General features: G+C 36.8%; 3 protein-coding genes across 4 annotated transcripts; all 3 read right to left on the bottom strand.

The window, feature by feature from the left end:
* Positions 1–112: 112 nt before the first annotated feature.
* Positions 113–5,577, bottom strand: LOC120001315 (mitogen-activated protein kinase 15-like). Its single transcript, XM_038849573.1, has 10 exons — positions 4,899–5,577; positions 3,450–3,858; positions 3,001–3,128; positions 2,830–2,889; positions 2,427–2,576; positions 2,180–2,335; positions 1,873–2,084; positions 1,637–1,735; positions 1,316–1,476; positions 113–828 (listed from the first exon to the last, which is right to left on the bottom strand). Exons 1-10 carry the CDS (start codon positions 4,920–4,922, stop codon positions 551–553), a joined length of 1,677 nt encoding a protein of 558 aa, XP_038705501.1. The 5' UTR covers positions 4,923–5,577; the 3' UTR covers positions 113–550.
* A 1,091-nt stretch (positions 5,578–6,668) lies between these two features.
* On the bottom strand, positions 6,669–10,724 carry LOC120000243 (endo-1,3;1,4-beta-D-glucanase-like). The gene is made up of 7 exons (XM_038848214.1): positions 10,502–10,724; positions 10,168–10,189; positions 8,907–9,033; positions 8,623–8,713; positions 8,222–8,311; positions 7,597–7,697; positions 6,669–7,215 (listed from the first exon to the last, which is right to left on the bottom strand). Exons 1-7 carry the CDS (start codon positions 10,647–10,649, stop codon positions 7,075–7,077), a joined length of 720 nt encoding a protein of 239 aa, XP_038704142.1. The 5' UTR covers positions 10,650–10,724; the 3' UTR covers positions 6,669–7,074.
* Positions 10,725–12,232: 1,508 nt separating this feature from the next.
* On the bottom strand, positions 12,233–16,591 carry LOC120000252 (endo-1,3;1,4-beta-D-glucanase-like). 2 transcript variants are annotated; one of them, XM_038848235.1, is made up of 7 exons: positions 16,322–16,591; positions 15,989–16,010; positions 14,052–14,178; positions 13,768–13,858; positions 13,373–13,462; positions 12,747–12,844; positions 12,233–12,612 (listed from the first exon to the last, which is right to left on the bottom strand). In XM_038848235.1, exons 1-7 carry the CDS (start codon positions 16,467–16,469, stop codon positions 12,604–12,606), a joined length of 585 nt encoding a protein of 194 aa, XP_038704163.1. In that variant the 5' UTR covers positions 16,470–16,591; the 3' UTR covers positions 12,233–12,603. The 2 variants fall into 2 exon arrangements, with proteins under 2 accessions (XP_038704163.1, XP_038704154.1); XM_038848226.1 differs by having other exon boundaries at positions 12,233–12,608; positions 12,744–12,844; positions 16,322–16,586.
* Positions 16,592–16,777: the final 186 nt, after the last annotated feature.

Here is a 16,777-nt window from a genome sequence, read left to right as displayed (position 1 = left end):
TCATGGAACGAGCTGGATTGACACTCGAGATTGGTGATAGAAAAAAAAAGGGTAATAGTTGACATTTGCTTTACAACTATCCTAAATTGGAAAGGTAAATTATACATTGAAGCACATCAACTAAGAATTGATTGCCTGTAAATGCATACATATTACAATTATCTTCTAGAAAGCGAAGAAAATAAGTAGACTAGCAATAGAGAACATTGGCTTAGATTATATGATCAGATACATAGCAGTCAAGTCCTACTGTTACAGTCGGAGAAGTAAGAGATACCAAGTCTTGATCTTGAAAACAATCAATGAATAACTTAGCAGTACAAGTAATCACCTTTGTAACTATGATCCAAGGTTATTGATTAACACAAGAAAGCTAGTGTCATGAATTGTTGGCACCATAGAACCCATCCTACACTTAGTGATTAGCGACAGCTTGTCGCAAGATTTCCTCCGCTCGAGGATACAAACAAACTTCCAACATTTTAACCACTCGAGGATACGTAGAGTTTGGATGTAGCATTCGAGTTCAAAGAAAAAACCAGTGGAATCACTACCATTGACTTCCAGATCCACCTTGAGCAGCGGCAACTTTCCTAGCCATGTACTGTGGCTTTGGCCGCAATCCATTAGAACCTCCAACCCCTTCAGCTTCTCCTTTATCGTTTTTACAGTCGGGATTTCTTCTTGGAGATGTTGAGTCAGCAAATTGAGCTGAAACAGCAGAATTTCTAACCATCCTTCGCTGATCAAGAGCGTCTGCTGCTGCTGCCCCACAATTGTTATAACGCATAACCGAACTAACCACTTTCCCAGGTCTTGGAGCACCAGCTGCACCAAAAGTCATTCATAAGAAAGATAATTGATTTATCGTTCACGTCACAAAATAAGGCCTGAACAATGGCTAAAACAAAGACGGAAATTAAATACGCACTTGCAACTTTAAGGGGTCAACAAGAGTCTTTAAATCTGATACCATACACCCCACTCCCCGAAATTCCCAGTTTCCCACCCCTCTGAACCCCAGAGAGCAAGGGCAATTTGTGTCAAAACACAATAGTACTCAAAATGAACGAGATGTTTGAGAAAAGAGCATGCAGGAACCTAGTGTCAATTGAATAAAGATAAATTTATCAATCCCCTTTATAGTGCTCATCATCATTTTGCCACCCTGCGATTCTATTCTCGTCACTTTGCCTCCACGTGGTTTTCCCAATTAGAGAATCCGTTTAACACATTTTGGACACAGGATCAATGGACAAAAAACAATATTGCATGTGGGATTTAATCAAACTCTATACATGGAAAGCTTCAATACCTTGGATACTTTGAGGAACTTGAAGAGGAAGTCTGGTCGTAGGGATCCCAGAACTCCTGTCCATCCGCGGCTTCTCCTTTTCTTTGATGCAACACTTGGAAAGGTCATTCATGACCTCTGCTGAATTATGTACTGAGTTATCTGAATATAAAACGCAAGGCCTGCATGAAAAAAAAAAAAAATTTATGTGCCCATGAGACGGAATGACAAGAGTCAATGAACAGTAACATGATTAAACAGCTTATGAGGATTATGTAAAATCTTCAAAAAAAAATAAAAAATAAAAAAAACAACATTGATATGAATTATGACCAGGAATACCTGGGCAATGATGCATGTTGCCTCTCAGGGGGAGTAACAGCTGCATTTCCATAGTGCTCCTCAAGGTAAGCAAATTGTTTCTTGAAATGGTCAACAGCACTGCATTGAAGAAATAAGCATAAAACAGAAATACCTTGGATACAGTGTGATCCTTACAAGTGATGAAGAAACAGTACATACATTTTAAAAAGATTTTAAAAAAAGAAAAAAACTGAAATCTAAATATCTAGTAATACCTTGGATACATGAAGCTTGTTGGCTCTGATCCTTCTAAGTACTCTTTCAACATTTTAGGATGGTATTCAAGAATTTCTCTGTAAATGAGCTCTCGTACATCTTCCTTCCCTATCCTTCGTCTCTCAAATTCAAATTCCAATTTGGAGACTGGTTGAGCAGAAGGTTCTCTCTCAACTTTGGCCAAACCCTTAAAATATGGGTCTGCAAGAGCCTGAAACATAGCAGCAAGACATGCTTCATAAGAAGAAGAAAACAACTATGAAGGTGTAAAGCCAGCATCTTTTTCTAAACGACATGAACACTCACCTCTTCAGCAGTAGGCCGATCCTTGGGTTCAAATGCCAGCATCTTTTCTAACAGCCGAAGTGCAAGTGGATCAGCATGAGGGAACTTCTGCGAGAAGGGAATGGGCTTCTTCTTCCACAGACTGCTTAAGTATCTCCGAGCTTTCTCATTGCGTACCTGCTCAACAATGCCGATATTCAGCAAACATAACAACTGCGTAAACCAAGGAATGCAAGACAGTAAGGCAAGTTAATCACAGGAAACAAACCCTGGCTATGGCTTCAGAAGAAGGCGCTCCCAACAGCTCAGTCATCAGATCCAACTGATGGACAACATTTTTGCCAGGAAAAAGAGGCTTCCCTGTTAAAAGTTCTGCGAAGATACACCCGATGCTCCATATATCTATGGCAGGTGTGTACTGAAATACAAGATAAGATAATAATTAAAAGTGGAAGCAACGTCAAAACATATGACTAACTAAGAAGGTGGCTGCTGTGGCACAATAGTTGGAATGTATTATCATAACAAGAAAACTGATTCATCATTCTCAGCAAAAATAGTTTATTTATAAAGTACTAAGTACATATTCATTTAAATAGAACAAAATCACAGTACCAGAGAAAAGAAAATGCTACTTTCAAGCAAATGATAAGTGGTAAAAACTCGTGCACCTTAGAGAAAAAGGATCCACATAATTCAGGAGCTCTATACCACCTCGTAGCAACATAATCCTATGAGAACATGAATTGCAAAAAAATCAGTTTCAAAAGCATCAACACTTTCCATAGAGTACATAAAAAACTTTAACTAAAAGCAGTTAGCGTAGTTGACTGAGTACTTACTGTCCAAAATATTGCAGTAGGAGTATCATTAAAAGCTACTCTTGCAAGACCAAAGTCACAAATTTTGAGTTTGCAGTCAGCATTTGCTAAGATGTTTTTGGGCTTCAGATCTCGATGAAAGACATTTGCTGTAAAAAATACATTTTAAAAAAAATCAGAGACGAATTGTGACAAATTAGTAAGTACGTGCACGAGTTTCATGCGTAAACTAATTATCTTGCAACCTTTGACAAGGCTCCCTTTGTGGAAGCGGGGTCAGGGAAGCGCAAAATGCACACAGCCCTGCCCCTGCAATGCCGAGAGACTGTTTCTATAATTTGAACTGGTGAGATGTAGGTCGCAAGAAAGCAACGTAACTACTAGGAAAAAAAAAAAAAAAAAAGAGGTTTAGCCTTATATTGCAAAGACAAGTCTATGAAAAAAATTCAAAGATCAGAAACGACTATCACCTGTATGTATGCACTTCAGGCCTCTAAGAAGCTGATAAAGAAAGAACCGATAATGTTCTGGGGTTAAATCATCGTTTGCTTTTATAACCTGGTGTAAATCAGATTCCATAAGTTCGAAAACAACATATATATCCTTAAATTCCCTCCTGGAAGGAGGCAACAAGATGTGCTTGATCTCCACAATATCTGGATGGCGCAAGAGTCTAAGAAGTTTAATTTCGCGAAGGATGCGAGTGGCATCAGAGACATGTTCAAAGATATCATTGATTTTCTTAATAGCAACTTTTTCTCCAGTATGCGTGTCATACGCAGAGCAAACAACCCCATAGCTACCTTTGCCAATTACTTCCTCTATTCTGTACCTGCTACCCTCACCATATTCAGTGAAGAAGTCCACTTCCACCGACGACTGCATCATTATATTGATGAAAACATATCAACATTACATACTAAGAGTCATAAATGCAACCAACTGGTTGCTAACATTTTTTGTGTGTATGTGTGCGTGTGTGTAAGAGAGAGAGTAATATAACACCTAGTGTGCAACTCAGTGTTTTCCAATAGACATATGAAAAAACAAATGCCACTGTATCGACAATGATAGACCAATATTTGCTGCTAAGGTATAATTACTTCATTAATCCATCATTTGATGAAAACTATCTATGTTAACTTAACTAGAGCTTAACTTTGAATGTCAATGTTAATCATGAAGTAGGGTGGAGATGTTTGATCTAAAGCATCTACCTCACCATATCACGACAGAATCACAACTACAAAAGAAGATTTTAATGCCAAGTTCATGAACAAGAATCTTTGCATGTAGACGACGTAAAGTTATAGTGTAAATAGGCAAAGCAAATTCACACATGCCAAAGTATATAAATTAAAACACACAATTACAACCCTACGATGCTAACAGTACATTAAAATTTTTGTCTTCCTGGAAAATTGGATTATAATTGAGGTCAACAAACTGCCAGTGTATTAACACATATATGTGTAACTGTTTAAGTACATACACACATTGATAACCATAAAACACATAACCTATAAGCAAATACATACACCAACACATAAATGAACCTGAGACACTCGGTCAAGAAAATTTTACATGAGAATAGTAGTCCAGTCCTCTACTGGGTCCTTTCATATATTTGCAATGGGGTCATAAGCATGTGGCAGAGAAGGTGAGACATGGAAGGTGACAAACTGTTCCAGTGTTCCTTATCCCCCAACCCAAAAGCAATTATACCCTCCATACAACAACAGATATAATGGGCAGTTCAAATAACTAATTGCAAGCTTTACAGAATGATGTATGCTAGTTAATATTAAAATTCTCTCACAACCATAATAATTAACTGGATCTTGCTTCAAACCACAAGATTAGTTGGACCTAGATATTATCGACATACTAGTATATTGATCAGAAACAATTGAACTAACCTTCCTTCTTTGATCATGCTGCATCTTGACAATGAAGCATCAAAATCTTCAAATTAATAAATCAAATTGAGGAAGCAAGATTTGCCCCTCCAATCAGAATCACAAGATCAAAGAAGACCCAGTCGAGAGAACTCCAAATCAACCGAAACGACAAGGACCCAGAAACCAACTCGCCTCTACGAAGAACAGATTCAGCAAGAAGGGCCGCAAATACCCAATGCCAAATCAACCCTAATAAACTTAAGCGTAAAGACTCTAACCCAAAACCCAAAGTAGGCAAAGATTACAAATTTGCGGCCAAAGTAAGAAGCTATGGACACAAAGTTAAAAATATCTTTCAATTGGAAGGAATAAACAGGAGAGGCGGAATAAAGAAAGGTTAGAAAGGTCAACAATGGCGATGGTCTCTAAATGCAGCAGGAAAATGGTGTTTCACAGATCAGATCGACGATAATAGTTTTCCAGATTGAGCGGAAATAACTAAATTTGAGAGAATCTAAGGAGCCGATAATCTCTACTTTTGTTGTTGTTACGTTGTAGTAATAGATGAAATCTTTTGATGTTTTCTAAAGCAGATAACACGCTTTCGTATTTATGGAAGAACTTTTGGATCTCTGACAGAGAGACAGTGGGAAATCAAAGCTGTACTCCAGAGAGGAAGAGAACAAGAAGGGACGAATTGGGATTATTTTTATTTGAGATTGTTTAGAAGAATAAAAAAATACAATGCAACCGTCCAAATATTGTAATCCATTTAAACCCCAATCCAATTACTCGACATGTGAGATACCGATTGACTATAAACACATATAGAATCTCCGTATGAAATAACGATTAATTAGGATCACATATATAGGGCTCTCTTATCTCAATAGCAATCGAATCTCGACTGTAGTGATCGAGTAAGGGAATGTTAGGGCATCTCTTGCAAGTGACACATTGCATCGGCACCTAAATACGGTGAAATATAGGCAAGAATTTCTCATTATGGGCGGACGGCGATAAACGATAGTACATGATTATAGAATGGTTAATTATATATTATTGACAGACGGGGTTTTTTGTACAAATCAGTCGTCGAAATTTTTTTTGTTACTGAGTTATGATCTAATGTTTCAATATCGTATGATGTTACAAAATAGTCATTTAACACAATTTCGATTAAGAGTCCCGTTGATGTGGAGTGTATTCCAATGAAGGCTAGAACCCTACAAATGTAATCCTCCAATATTGTCCACACAGGGGAAGAGCTAGGAATTTTCTTGAGGGGGGCCAAAAGATTGATTGGGGTTCGAGGGCAGCGCCCCCAAATTTTTTTTTAGGGTTAGTTACTGAAAAATTAACTAATTTCTCATTGATTATATAGCAAAATTACAGTGAAAGATATCACGTACTTACAAAGACCCTAACCTCATCTGCTCCTCATCTTGTACAAAAAATATATATAATTGTTAATTTTTTTCCCAAAATCCAAGGGGGGGCCAGGTCCCCACGTGGCTCCGCCCCTGTGTCCACGTACAACTCATACGTGTTTGATTGTTGTTTTTGTAGGGTCACTCTTCCAACATATTCGAGTGGTGTCTAGAGACCATGAAACAGTCACCACACAGACAAACAACAATGAACAAGTCAGCCCTCATGTGCCACTTCCAATCTTCAACTATCAGGAATCAATGCTTTTCTGCATGGGAAGAACTTTCAACAGATAACCTGGCATCTATCTATCAACAGTTACAAATATGTACACGTCCAAAACACACAGTTACTCAATTTGTTGGGAACTCTTTCTTTGTTAATCGAGAACAACTCAGCAAACGTATCTTTTAGACAACCCACTAAGTTCACACTCGAGTTGCACTAGGCACGCGCAAACCCGTCCGACATATTAGTCGGGTCAAATATGATAACCTGTAGAAATGCAGACAAAACAACCAAACCAACCATGGAGGAGCACATATTACTACCAGACTTATTGTCACAAGTATTATTATTGCACACAGAAGGATACTGGGAACAGCCCAGCTCTATCTATATGTCGAATCAAGCACACACTGAATACAATAGAATGATAGGTGTTTCCTAAGCATTTAACTCACATCATACACGAATTAATTCTTCTGACTGTTCCAGACCTCATAGGGAATCCATGTAAGAGCGGTATCGCCTCATTAGTTCCTCATTTAACATATGTGCTGACCCAGTCCAGCATATTTTGATGTGCCTCCTCTGCAGCACTCACAACTACTGGATCATTGACATCGTATCTCACGGTCCAGCCATGTGAAACGTTGGGAAATACCTTGACAAAGCTCTCAACCTGTAATAAGAACAAATATCATCATCTCTGTCCCCAACCTAATATTGGAATAATTAATAAATATGGTTACTAGTTATGGCAAACAACTATACAATGCAACTCATCATCGAGCCCTTATCCTAAAACAATTTAGAGTCTCCTCTATGAATCCATAAGAGAAGTTACATAATGATAATAAGAATGATAGTTCTAGCATATAATAGCGCTTTCTCTTATTCATACCAGCCGCCAAACAATTTGGGACGATGATAATGATGATCGCCATTATCATCATGTTTCAGCTTTACCTAATTAGTAATTACTGATAACCCAGAAATAACTTGCACATCAAAGCACTATAATTAGAAAAAAGGGGGGGGGGGGATTGCGAACGTTCCCTACCTCATTTTTGGCAGCTAAAACCTCTTCAAATTGTTTCAAGAGAGCCGGTGGAGAGAACTTGTCATGCTCAGCTCCAAGTATAGCAATGGGAACCTCAACACCTGAAAGTTAATCCAAATCAAGCCAACTGAACAAAGGAGGATGGTTACCTTCCTCATCCTTGACCAATAGAAAACCGTGCATATTAATACATCGTGGCACACACAATTTCGACTTAGATATTTACTGAAAGACCATGTAAAACTGTAAAATCATAATTTGAAACAATCATATTAGAACAACAAGGCATTTAGGAAAAGCCTCTACAGGTCAAAAAAAAAGTACCGATATACTTCGCAAAAAAAAAAGCCCTTAAAGGCTTAAACCCACCACACAAAAACAGGAAAAAAGAAACACAATGAAGTTGGTGCTTCTTTGAATATTAGGATGAGATGGAAGCATAAAAAAAAGTGCAAACCAGTGAGCTGCTTGTATAGCGAAGGATAATTAATGTAATAAATTTTCACTAATTCTCATATAGGTGCATGTAGCCTACTCCAACATTTTTTGCCATAAAGCCTGTGATGATGAAGAAACAAGTGTGCCACTGAACGTAATATAGTTTGGAATGGTATATAGTTCATACCCTTGATATCATCTACAGTAACCATTGAAGGATGTAACATCAATGCAGCTTGGATAAACTGAGGCTTCGCCAATTCAACGACTACCTTGGCTGAAAGAAACCAAATAAAATCGCATTAGCCAACTCAGCATGGCTAAATGGGTGCAAGTAAAGATACATAAATTGGAAATGTGACTGGCTGAAACTAATTTGTGTTGTGCAAAAATTATCCAAAACAAGCATGTGTAATGATAATGGAGCTATTAAATGTTGGGGAATAAAATCATCAAGATATATCCAGTCCTGATTCATCACAATTCCACGCTGGGAGCTCAGATAGATGTAAACACCCAAAAATTATGTATTGGAGCTACTAGAAGTCTAGAACAAAAGTAGAAATAACAGTAAAAGGTACATCTCACCTCCCCAACAAAAGCCTGCTGCCCCAATGGCAGACACACCCTTACTCTTTAAAGCTTCAACTACTAGCTTTGTATCTTCTACCCCTTTGTCCTGTAATAAAAGTGGCATGAGCGGGCATCAATGTATGAAAAGTAACTGTACGTGACAATATATAAATCATGGCTCTATATATGGCAAGTAATACAAACACAAGCCCTCTAAACCAAATCCGAACACATAAATGCTTCCAGTAAAATCAAATATATAAACAGTTTCAGTTGTGTATCACAAGTCGAGAACGAACCGGTCCATGGTCTTTTACCCAAACTTGTATGGGCCTCTCAGGGATGTCAGCCACGTAGGGATCCCCATAAAAGAAGTCTGGAACCACCACATAGAATCCAGCTGCTGCAATCTTGTCCGCAAGCTTCCTTTTGCAGCAGAAAACAAAAACAAAAAAAGTATAGTGAACAGGATATTAGCAAACTATATATCACAACTAAGTTATCATAGCAAACCATATTAAAGTTTCTCTGAACCAAAATAACAAAATTCTAGAGGAATGCAAATCTGCAACTCAGCAGTCGGCATCCTGAAAATAATGCTTCATGATAAATGTATTAACATCATTTACATCACAGGATAACTCACAGCAAATCAAATGAAGGAAGAAAGAAATAAAATATACAACACAAGCTTGAGAAATCAAAATCGACTTCCCCTCCATACTATATGTACTACTGTAATGTTGGACACCCCAATAGTTTATCATAAATAGGTAGTGGTTTTACAAGCAGTCTGTGTAATGACTCACCACTAACTCTATCTTTTTGACACAACGACCGTTTCAAAATGCAACACTTAGGGCTTCATATTCTTTCTGATCCTTTTAACTCTTTTCCAAAGGCAAATACAAATAGTTCATATATAATTTAAGGCTGAAGTAAATGAACAGCAACGAGTGCTACCGCTAGATCTCAGCACAACATATCTAATTATGCAGAAGAATAGTGCTTTATTAGTCCATAATAGTCAGATGCGGTTCAGAAAAGCCTAAAAGCTGACCCATATTTACCAACTTGAAGATCAATGAAGGACCCAATTCGATCTAAAGTGTGTGCAGAAATCTAAATCTTCATAAAAATTAAAGACAATAAATTTGGAGGGAACTAAGACCAAAACAGTTAAGAAATCTGTATTACTGGGGTAACAAAGTGAATATCAGAATATCTCAATAAGGAACACATGAACAGATAAAGTAACAAGGATAAGCAAATCAGAATACTTTTGTGGAACTTCCACAATCATAAATTCCTAATCACCTGTCATCAATTAGAGATTTAACGGTAGTAAATTAGTAACCAAATTTTTTTAAAGGAAAAAAAAAAAACCACAACTTCTCAGCTACAGTTCCAAAATAAAATGTTAGGCCAAACCACCACACCGGATTGAAACAAGGTAGGCTGTTGGGTACGCGAAAAAAAAAACATGTAAAGCAAATCATTGTACCAAAATAACAAAAACCACCAATTGACTGAAGAAAATCGGAAAGAGAATCACCATACCTTAACTTTGGAGCTTCATATCCTATAGTAAAAGATGAAAGGGGAAAAAATTAGAAAGAAATCTTGATAATTGTTACATACAAAGTCAGGAATACCAAACACACCCCAAAACAAACATTGAAGAAACATGATTGATCTGATTCCATCGCCAAATTATCAGCAATATTTCATAAAATTTCCAGTTAAACAAAGATACTCTTAGGGATGTCTGTCTGTAATTGAAGGAAAAGGAAGCATTTTACAAACTGCCGATAAACCCAAGTGAGTAATCAATCTTGAAGAAAAGAGAATCACAGAGACAAAGATAAAGAACGAAAAATGGAAAGGCTTTTACCAAAAAGATCGGAGATAAGAATAACAGCGCGGTTGGAGTCAGCAGGACCAGTGAGATAGGTGTTTAGGCCTCCAAGCTTCTCGACGTGACCTGATCCACTGCTTGGGTTCAGTGTTGGTGCGTTTGAACAGCATTCCGGTCCGGACATTCTTCGCTCTCTTAGTCGGAAAACCAAAACTCACACTACACTTTCTCAAAATCGGCGGATCTCCTTCCTATACGGTGCGTTTGGTAAATAATTTTGAGGTATATTTAAATTTAGTATCTATTAATTTTTAAGAATCTACAATAATCATCATATAAATATTTAGGAGTTCCTAATTTTGTTATTTTACCGGGCATTGCATGCTTCTCTTTGTCAAAATTAGATTGACATTTACAAAGTAAAAAATCAAAGAAGGAATCATATTCTAGATTTCGAATTTCAGAATTGTTACAATTAATTATAAAATAAAATGCGTGCGAAGCGTGGATATTAGACTAGTAGAAATGAATATCGAAAGCTAATATACGTAATGAATTCTCTTGATTTTCTTACAAACTCATATAACCAACCCCATATCACGAAAGACTTGCAATACTAACAACTTTAAGATATATTTTCAAAACAATTTATCATATAGACGGGACAATATTAGATGTTTGTACTTACATAAGACCGATAAAGATGTCACTCGCTTTGAGCTTCAACCGCATGAAATTTATAATATGTATAGTATTGGTCTGTTCTATTTGAATTCATGACCTATTGACAATGAAAAAATTAAATTTTTTTTAAAGATATCAAGGGTTTTGGCGAGGAAAGTGGGGTACTTTCCCTAAAATTAATTACTTCGAGTTTAGAACCAAAATAAAAATTTACACGATCGAGTACACATGAAATTTGATAAGTATTTCAATTTTTGGTGTCCCAAGCTCATCTCAATTTGATGTGACATGCAATGAGTGAATATGTGTGGACCCTTGTATTTAAGAAAATTATTCATTGCATGTCAGATCAAGTTGGGATGAGTTTGGAATACTAAAAATTGGGATACCTAGCAAAACCAGGATATGAACCACCTTTATATTATAGTTGTTAGCACTAGCCATTTGTAAGTAATTGTTAACTAAATAGTATAATGAATAACGAAAATTATATACATCCATAGTATTTTTCATACATAACTATCCATAATGATGTGGCAATTACATTGTTTTAACACAATCGCTTATTACACCAGTTACGATTAATACAATCTCTTATTACATTGTTTCTGACTAGCACAATCTCTTATTACACTTTTGCTTAAAAAACATGCCACATAAATTATGAACCCCTATGGATGATTTTATTATGAAAAAAGAAAAAGTAAAAAACTAATGATGTCATCAAATAATGTCAACATGTGAAAAAAGAAACGGAAGCATTATACATCCATAAACTTACATAAACATGTGATATACCTATGTGGCTTATTTAATAAAATTTGTTTATTTTTTTAAATCTATATGACATGTCTATATGACTTGTCATGTAGATTATATAAGTTTATGGATGAAAAAATTATAGATATATATCATTTTGAAAAAAAAAATAAAAAAATAGGGGTATTCTCATATAAAAAAATAACAATAATATATTTTCCATGACACATGCTGATACGTCACTACCACCTAATTTTGCTGGGATATGTAACGCTCCCGTCTCAATGTAGAAATGCAGACAAAACAACCCTGGAGAAGCACATATTACTCCTAGACATATTTTCACAAATATTATTGCACACAACATTTGTCAACACACAAGGATACTGAGAATAGCCTATACTATCAATTGTCGAACCATCACGCATACACTGAATATGGTAGGAGGATAGGTGTTTCCCAAGCATTTAACACACATCAATATCATACACATTATTCTACTGACAGTTCTAGACCTCATAGGGAATCCAAGTGAGAGCTGTGTCGCCTCATTAGTTCCTCATTTAACATATTTGCTGACCCACTCCAGCATGTTTTGATGCGCCTCCTCTGCAGCACTCACAACTGCTGGATCGTCGACATCGTATCTCACCGTCCAGCCATGTGCAACGTTGGGAAATATTTTGACATAGCTCTCAACCCGTAATAAGAACAAATATTATTTTTTTTTGCAAAAGCGTCAAGTTTAAAACCAGACAACCCAGCTAGGGAGATACAACTTAAAAAACTGTCTTCAGAGCAGTAGAACTAGAAAAGGGGGAAAAATGTTGCCTACCTCTTTTTTGGCCACTAAAACCTCTTCAAATTGTTTCAAGAGAGCAGGTGGAGATAAGTGGTCATGCTCAGCTCCAAGTATAGCAATGGGAACCTCAACACCTGAAAGTTAATCCAAATCAAGTCAACTGGACAAACAAGGATGGTTACCTTCCTCATCCTTCAACAATAGAAAACTGTGCATATTAATGCATCGTGGTACAAAGAATTTCGACTCAGATGTTTACTGACAGACTATGTAAAACTGTAAAAGTGTAATTTGAAAGAATCATATTAGAACAACAAGACATTGAGAAAAAGACTCTACAAGTCAGAAAAAAGTAATGATATACTTTGCCAAAATAAATCTCTTAAACCCACCACAAAAAAACAGAAGGAAAAAAAAAAAAAAGAAACACAAAGAAGTTGGTGCTTCTTTCAATATTAGGATGAGATGGAAGCATAAAAAATAAGTGCAAACCAGTGAGTCGCTTGAATGGTGAAGGAGAATTAATGTAACAAATTTCCACTAATTCTCGTATAGATTAATGTAGCCTACTCCAACATTTTTTTGCCATGGAGGCTCTGATGATGAAGAAACCAGTGTGCCACTGAACATAAATGTAGTTCAGAATGATATAGAGTTCATACCCTTCATATCATCTACAGAAACGAATGAAGGATGTAACAGCAATGCAGCTTGGATAAACTGAGGCTTCGCCAATTCAACCACTACCTTGGCTGAAAGAAACCAAATAAAATCGCATTAGCCAACTCAGCAGTGCATGGCTAAATGGGTGCAAGTAAAGATACATAAAATATAAATGTGTCTAGCTGAAACTAATTTGTGTTGTGCAAAAATTATCCAAAACAAGCATGTGTAATGATAATGGAGCTATTAAATGTGAGGGAATAAAATCACCAAGATATATCCAGTCTTGATTCATCACAATTCCACCTTGGGAGCTCAGATAGACGCAAACATCCATAAATTATGTATTGTAACTACTAAAAAAGGAGAAAAAACATAAGAAGGTCTATCTCACCTCCCCAACAAAAGCCTGCCGCCCCAATGGTAGACACACCCTTACTTTTCAAAGCTTCAACTACTCGCTTTGCATCTTCTACCCCTTTGTCCTGTAATAAAAGTGGCATGAGTGGGCATCAATGTATGAAAAGTAATTGTATGTGACAATATATAAATCATGGCTCTATATATCACAAGTAATACAAGCACAAGCCCTCAAAAGTAAATCTGAACACATAAATGCTTCCAGTAAAATCAAATATATAAAGAGTTTCAGTTGTGTATCACAAGCCGAGAACAAACCGGTCCATGGTCCTTTATCCAAACTTGTACCGGCCTCTCAGTGTTTTCAGCCTTGTAGGGATCTCCATAAAAGAAGTCTGGAACCACCACATAGAATCCAGCTGCTGCAATCTTGTCCGCAAGCTTCCTTTACAGTAGAAAACAACATGGATTAGAACACAAAAAAAAAACATATAGTGAATAGGATATTAGCAAACTATATTACAGTTTCTCTGAACCAAAATAACAAAATTCTGGAGGAATGCAAATCTGCAACTCAGCAGTCAGTAATACACAGTATCCCGAAAATAATGCTACATGATAAATGTATTAACATTATTTACATCACAGGATAACTCACAGCAAATCAAACGAAGGAAGAAATAAAAGATACGACAGAAGCTTGAGAAATCAAAATCGACCTCTCCTCCATACTATACATACTACTGTAATGTTGGACACCCCAATAGTTGATCATAAAGAGTTACTGGTTTTACAAGCAGTCTGTGTGACGACTTATCACTTACTCTCTCTCTTTGACATAATGACTGTTTCAAAATGCAACACTTAAGGCTTCATCTTCTTTTTGATCCTTTTAACTCTTTTCCAAGGGCGGAGGCCTTTGATGTCCCCTCCAGTCAAGAATTGCGACCTCACAATCACTAGCCAATATGCTTTTCTATCATGCCTTTCTTCGTTCATGGTTCAATATTCTGGTGTCCTAGGCATTGAGGAACCACACCAATCCATCCCGAACTTGGTGGTTAAACTCTACTGCGGTGATGATACTGTTGGGGGGGGGGGGGGTCTAGACTTTTCTCTTCCTAGGGAAAGAAACTAAGCCTTGTGAAGGCTGCTGTGAGTCCAGCATGAGAATTAGAATTCCCTCTTCCCATTCATTTTACAGTTCCGGCAGGCAGAAGCAAAACGGTCCTTTTCTTATTATTAGTAAGATAGGGAGTCAAAAGGCGGCTGGCCTTTTCGATCGATGATGCAATGCAAATGGGAATCCTAGCTTATTTTGATTTCCTTTCGTTCACGAGTTCTATCAACGAGCTGAGGAGAGAGAATCTCTCTGATTGTTATCATTTCCCATTTACTTCCTTCCCGTATTTTCACCTTCTACTTATCCTGAGAGTGGCATCTTTGGGACGAAGAAAGAAATAACTAATTAGTCCTTGTATTTTGGTATAGTAGGTAGAGCCTTTTTTTTTGCCTTTGAGCCTTAGATAAAAAACTTGACTAAATAAAAAAAATATATTCAAGACCAAAGAAAGGGCATCCATAACATATAATTTAAGGCTGAAGTAAATGAACAGCGATGAGTGCCTGCTCTCAGCACAACATATAGTCATTCCAATTATGCATAAGAATAATGCTTTAATAGACCTTAATAGTCAGCGGCAGTTCAGAAAAGCCTAAAAGGTGATCCATATTTACCAACTTGAACATCAATGAAGGACCCACTTCGATCTAAAGTGTTTGCACAAATCTAAATCTTTAGAAAAATTAAAGACAGAAATTTTTTTGGAGGAAACTAAGACCAAGACAGTTAAGAAACTGAAGTACCGCATAAATAAAGCCAGGTACATCACATTGCAACCTTTTGGGTCTTTGTATTACTGGGGTAACAAAGTGGATATCAGAATATCTAAATAAGTAACAAATGAACAGATAAAGTAACAAGGATAAACAAATCTGAATACTTTGTTGGAACTTCCACAATCATAAATTCCTAATCACCTGTCATCAATTAGAGATTTAGAGGTAGTAACCAATTTTGAAAGAAAAAAAATCACAACTTCTCAGCTACAGTTCCAAAATAAAATGTTAGGTCAAACCACCACACCGGATTGAAACAGTTGGGTATGTGAAAAAAACATGTAAAGCAAATCATTGTACCAAAATAACAAAAAATACCAAGTGACTGAAGAAGATCGGAAAGAGAATAACCATACCTCAACTTTGGAGCTTCATATCCTATAGTAAGGTGAAAGAAAAAGAAATTAGAAACAAATTTTGATAATAGTTAAATACAAAGTCACGATCGCCAAAAGACACCCCAAAACAAACATTGAAGAAACATGATTGATCTGGTTCCATTTCCAAATTACCAGCAATATTTCAAAAGAAATTCCACTTAAACAAAGATACTCTTAGGTTGTCTGTCTGTAATTGGAGGAAAGGGGAGCATTTTACGAACTGTTGATAAACCCAAGTGAGTAATCCATCTTGGAGAAATTAGAATCACAGAGACAAAGATGAAGAACAAGAAATGGAAAGGCTTTTACCATGAACATCGGAGATAAGAATAACAGCGCGGTTGGAGTCGGCAGGACCAGTGAGATAGGTGTTGAGGCCTCCAAGCTTCTCGACGTGACCTGATCCACTGCTTGGGTTCAGTGTTGGTGGATTTGAACAGCATTGCGGTCCAGACATTCTTCGCTCTCTTAGTCAGAAAATCAAAACACACACTCCGCACTAGTGCACTCTATCAAAATCGGCAGATCTCTCACATTTGTGGTTGAGGAAGCCTCTTAAGAGGACAAACGTAGAAATCGTGATTTTTTACGGGGAAATTAAAGATAAGGACAAAATGGACTAACTCTATTACAAGAAGGACAATCCGATAAAAACATTAGGAAAAAAAATGACAAATGTTGTTAACTGACTAAAATACCCTTTCTTTATAAAAGACAAAAAGCACTCATGAAGACTCGCGAACTCCTCACGTTGACGGACATAAC

Source organism: Tripterygium wilfordii, chromosome 1 (genome assembly GCF_013401445.1).
Source record: "Tripterygium wilfordii isolate XIE 37 chromosome 1, ASM1340144v1, whole genome shotgun sequence".
Lineage (NCBI taxonomy): Eukaryota > Viridiplantae > Streptophyta > Magnoliopsida > Celastrales > Celastraceae > Tripterygium > Tripterygium wilfordii.
The sequence above is the reverse complement of the archived record's forward strand: the minus strand, read 5'-3'. Positions and strand labels throughout refer to the sequence as shown.

Bases quoted from the DNA above. Each gene is read 5' to 3' on its own strand.
- LOC120001315 (XM_038849573.1), bottom strand. From the start codon at position 4,922: ATGCAGCATGATCAAAGAAGGAAG. The intron at 2,890-3,000 runs GTAAGTACTCAG...ATGTTCTCATAG, and splicing joins CTACTGCAATATTTTGGACA to GATTATGTTGCTACGAGGTG. The intron at 1,736-1,872 runs GTATTACTAGAT...TCTTCAATGCAG, and splicing joins ACAAGCTTCATGTATCCAAG to TGCTGTTGACCATTTCAAGA.
- LOC120000243 (XM_038848214.1), bottom strand. From the start codon at position 10,649: ATGTCCGGACCGGAATGCTGTTCAAACGCACCAACACTGAACCCAAGC. The intron at 8,714-8,906 runs GTTCGTTCTCGA...CTTTTATTACAG, and splicing joins GGGTAAAAGACCATGGACCG to GACAAAGGGGTAGAAGATAC. The intron at 8,312-8,622 runs GTGAGATGTACC...GGTTTCTTTCAG, and splicing joins AGCAGGCTTTTGTTGGGGAG to CCAAGGTAGTCGTTGAATTG.
- LOC120000252 (XM_038848226.1), bottom strand. From the start codon at position 16,469: ATGTCTGGACCGCAATGCTGTTCAAATCCACCAACACTGAACCCAAGC. The intron at 16,011-16,321 runs GTAAAAGCCTTT...ACCTTACTATAG, and splicing joins TCTTATCTCCGATGTTCATG to GATATGAAGCTCCAAAGTTG. The intron at 13,463-13,767 runs GTGAGATAGACC...GGTTTCTTTCAG, and splicing joins GGCAGGCTTTTGTTGGGGAG to CCAAGGTAGTGGTTGAATTG.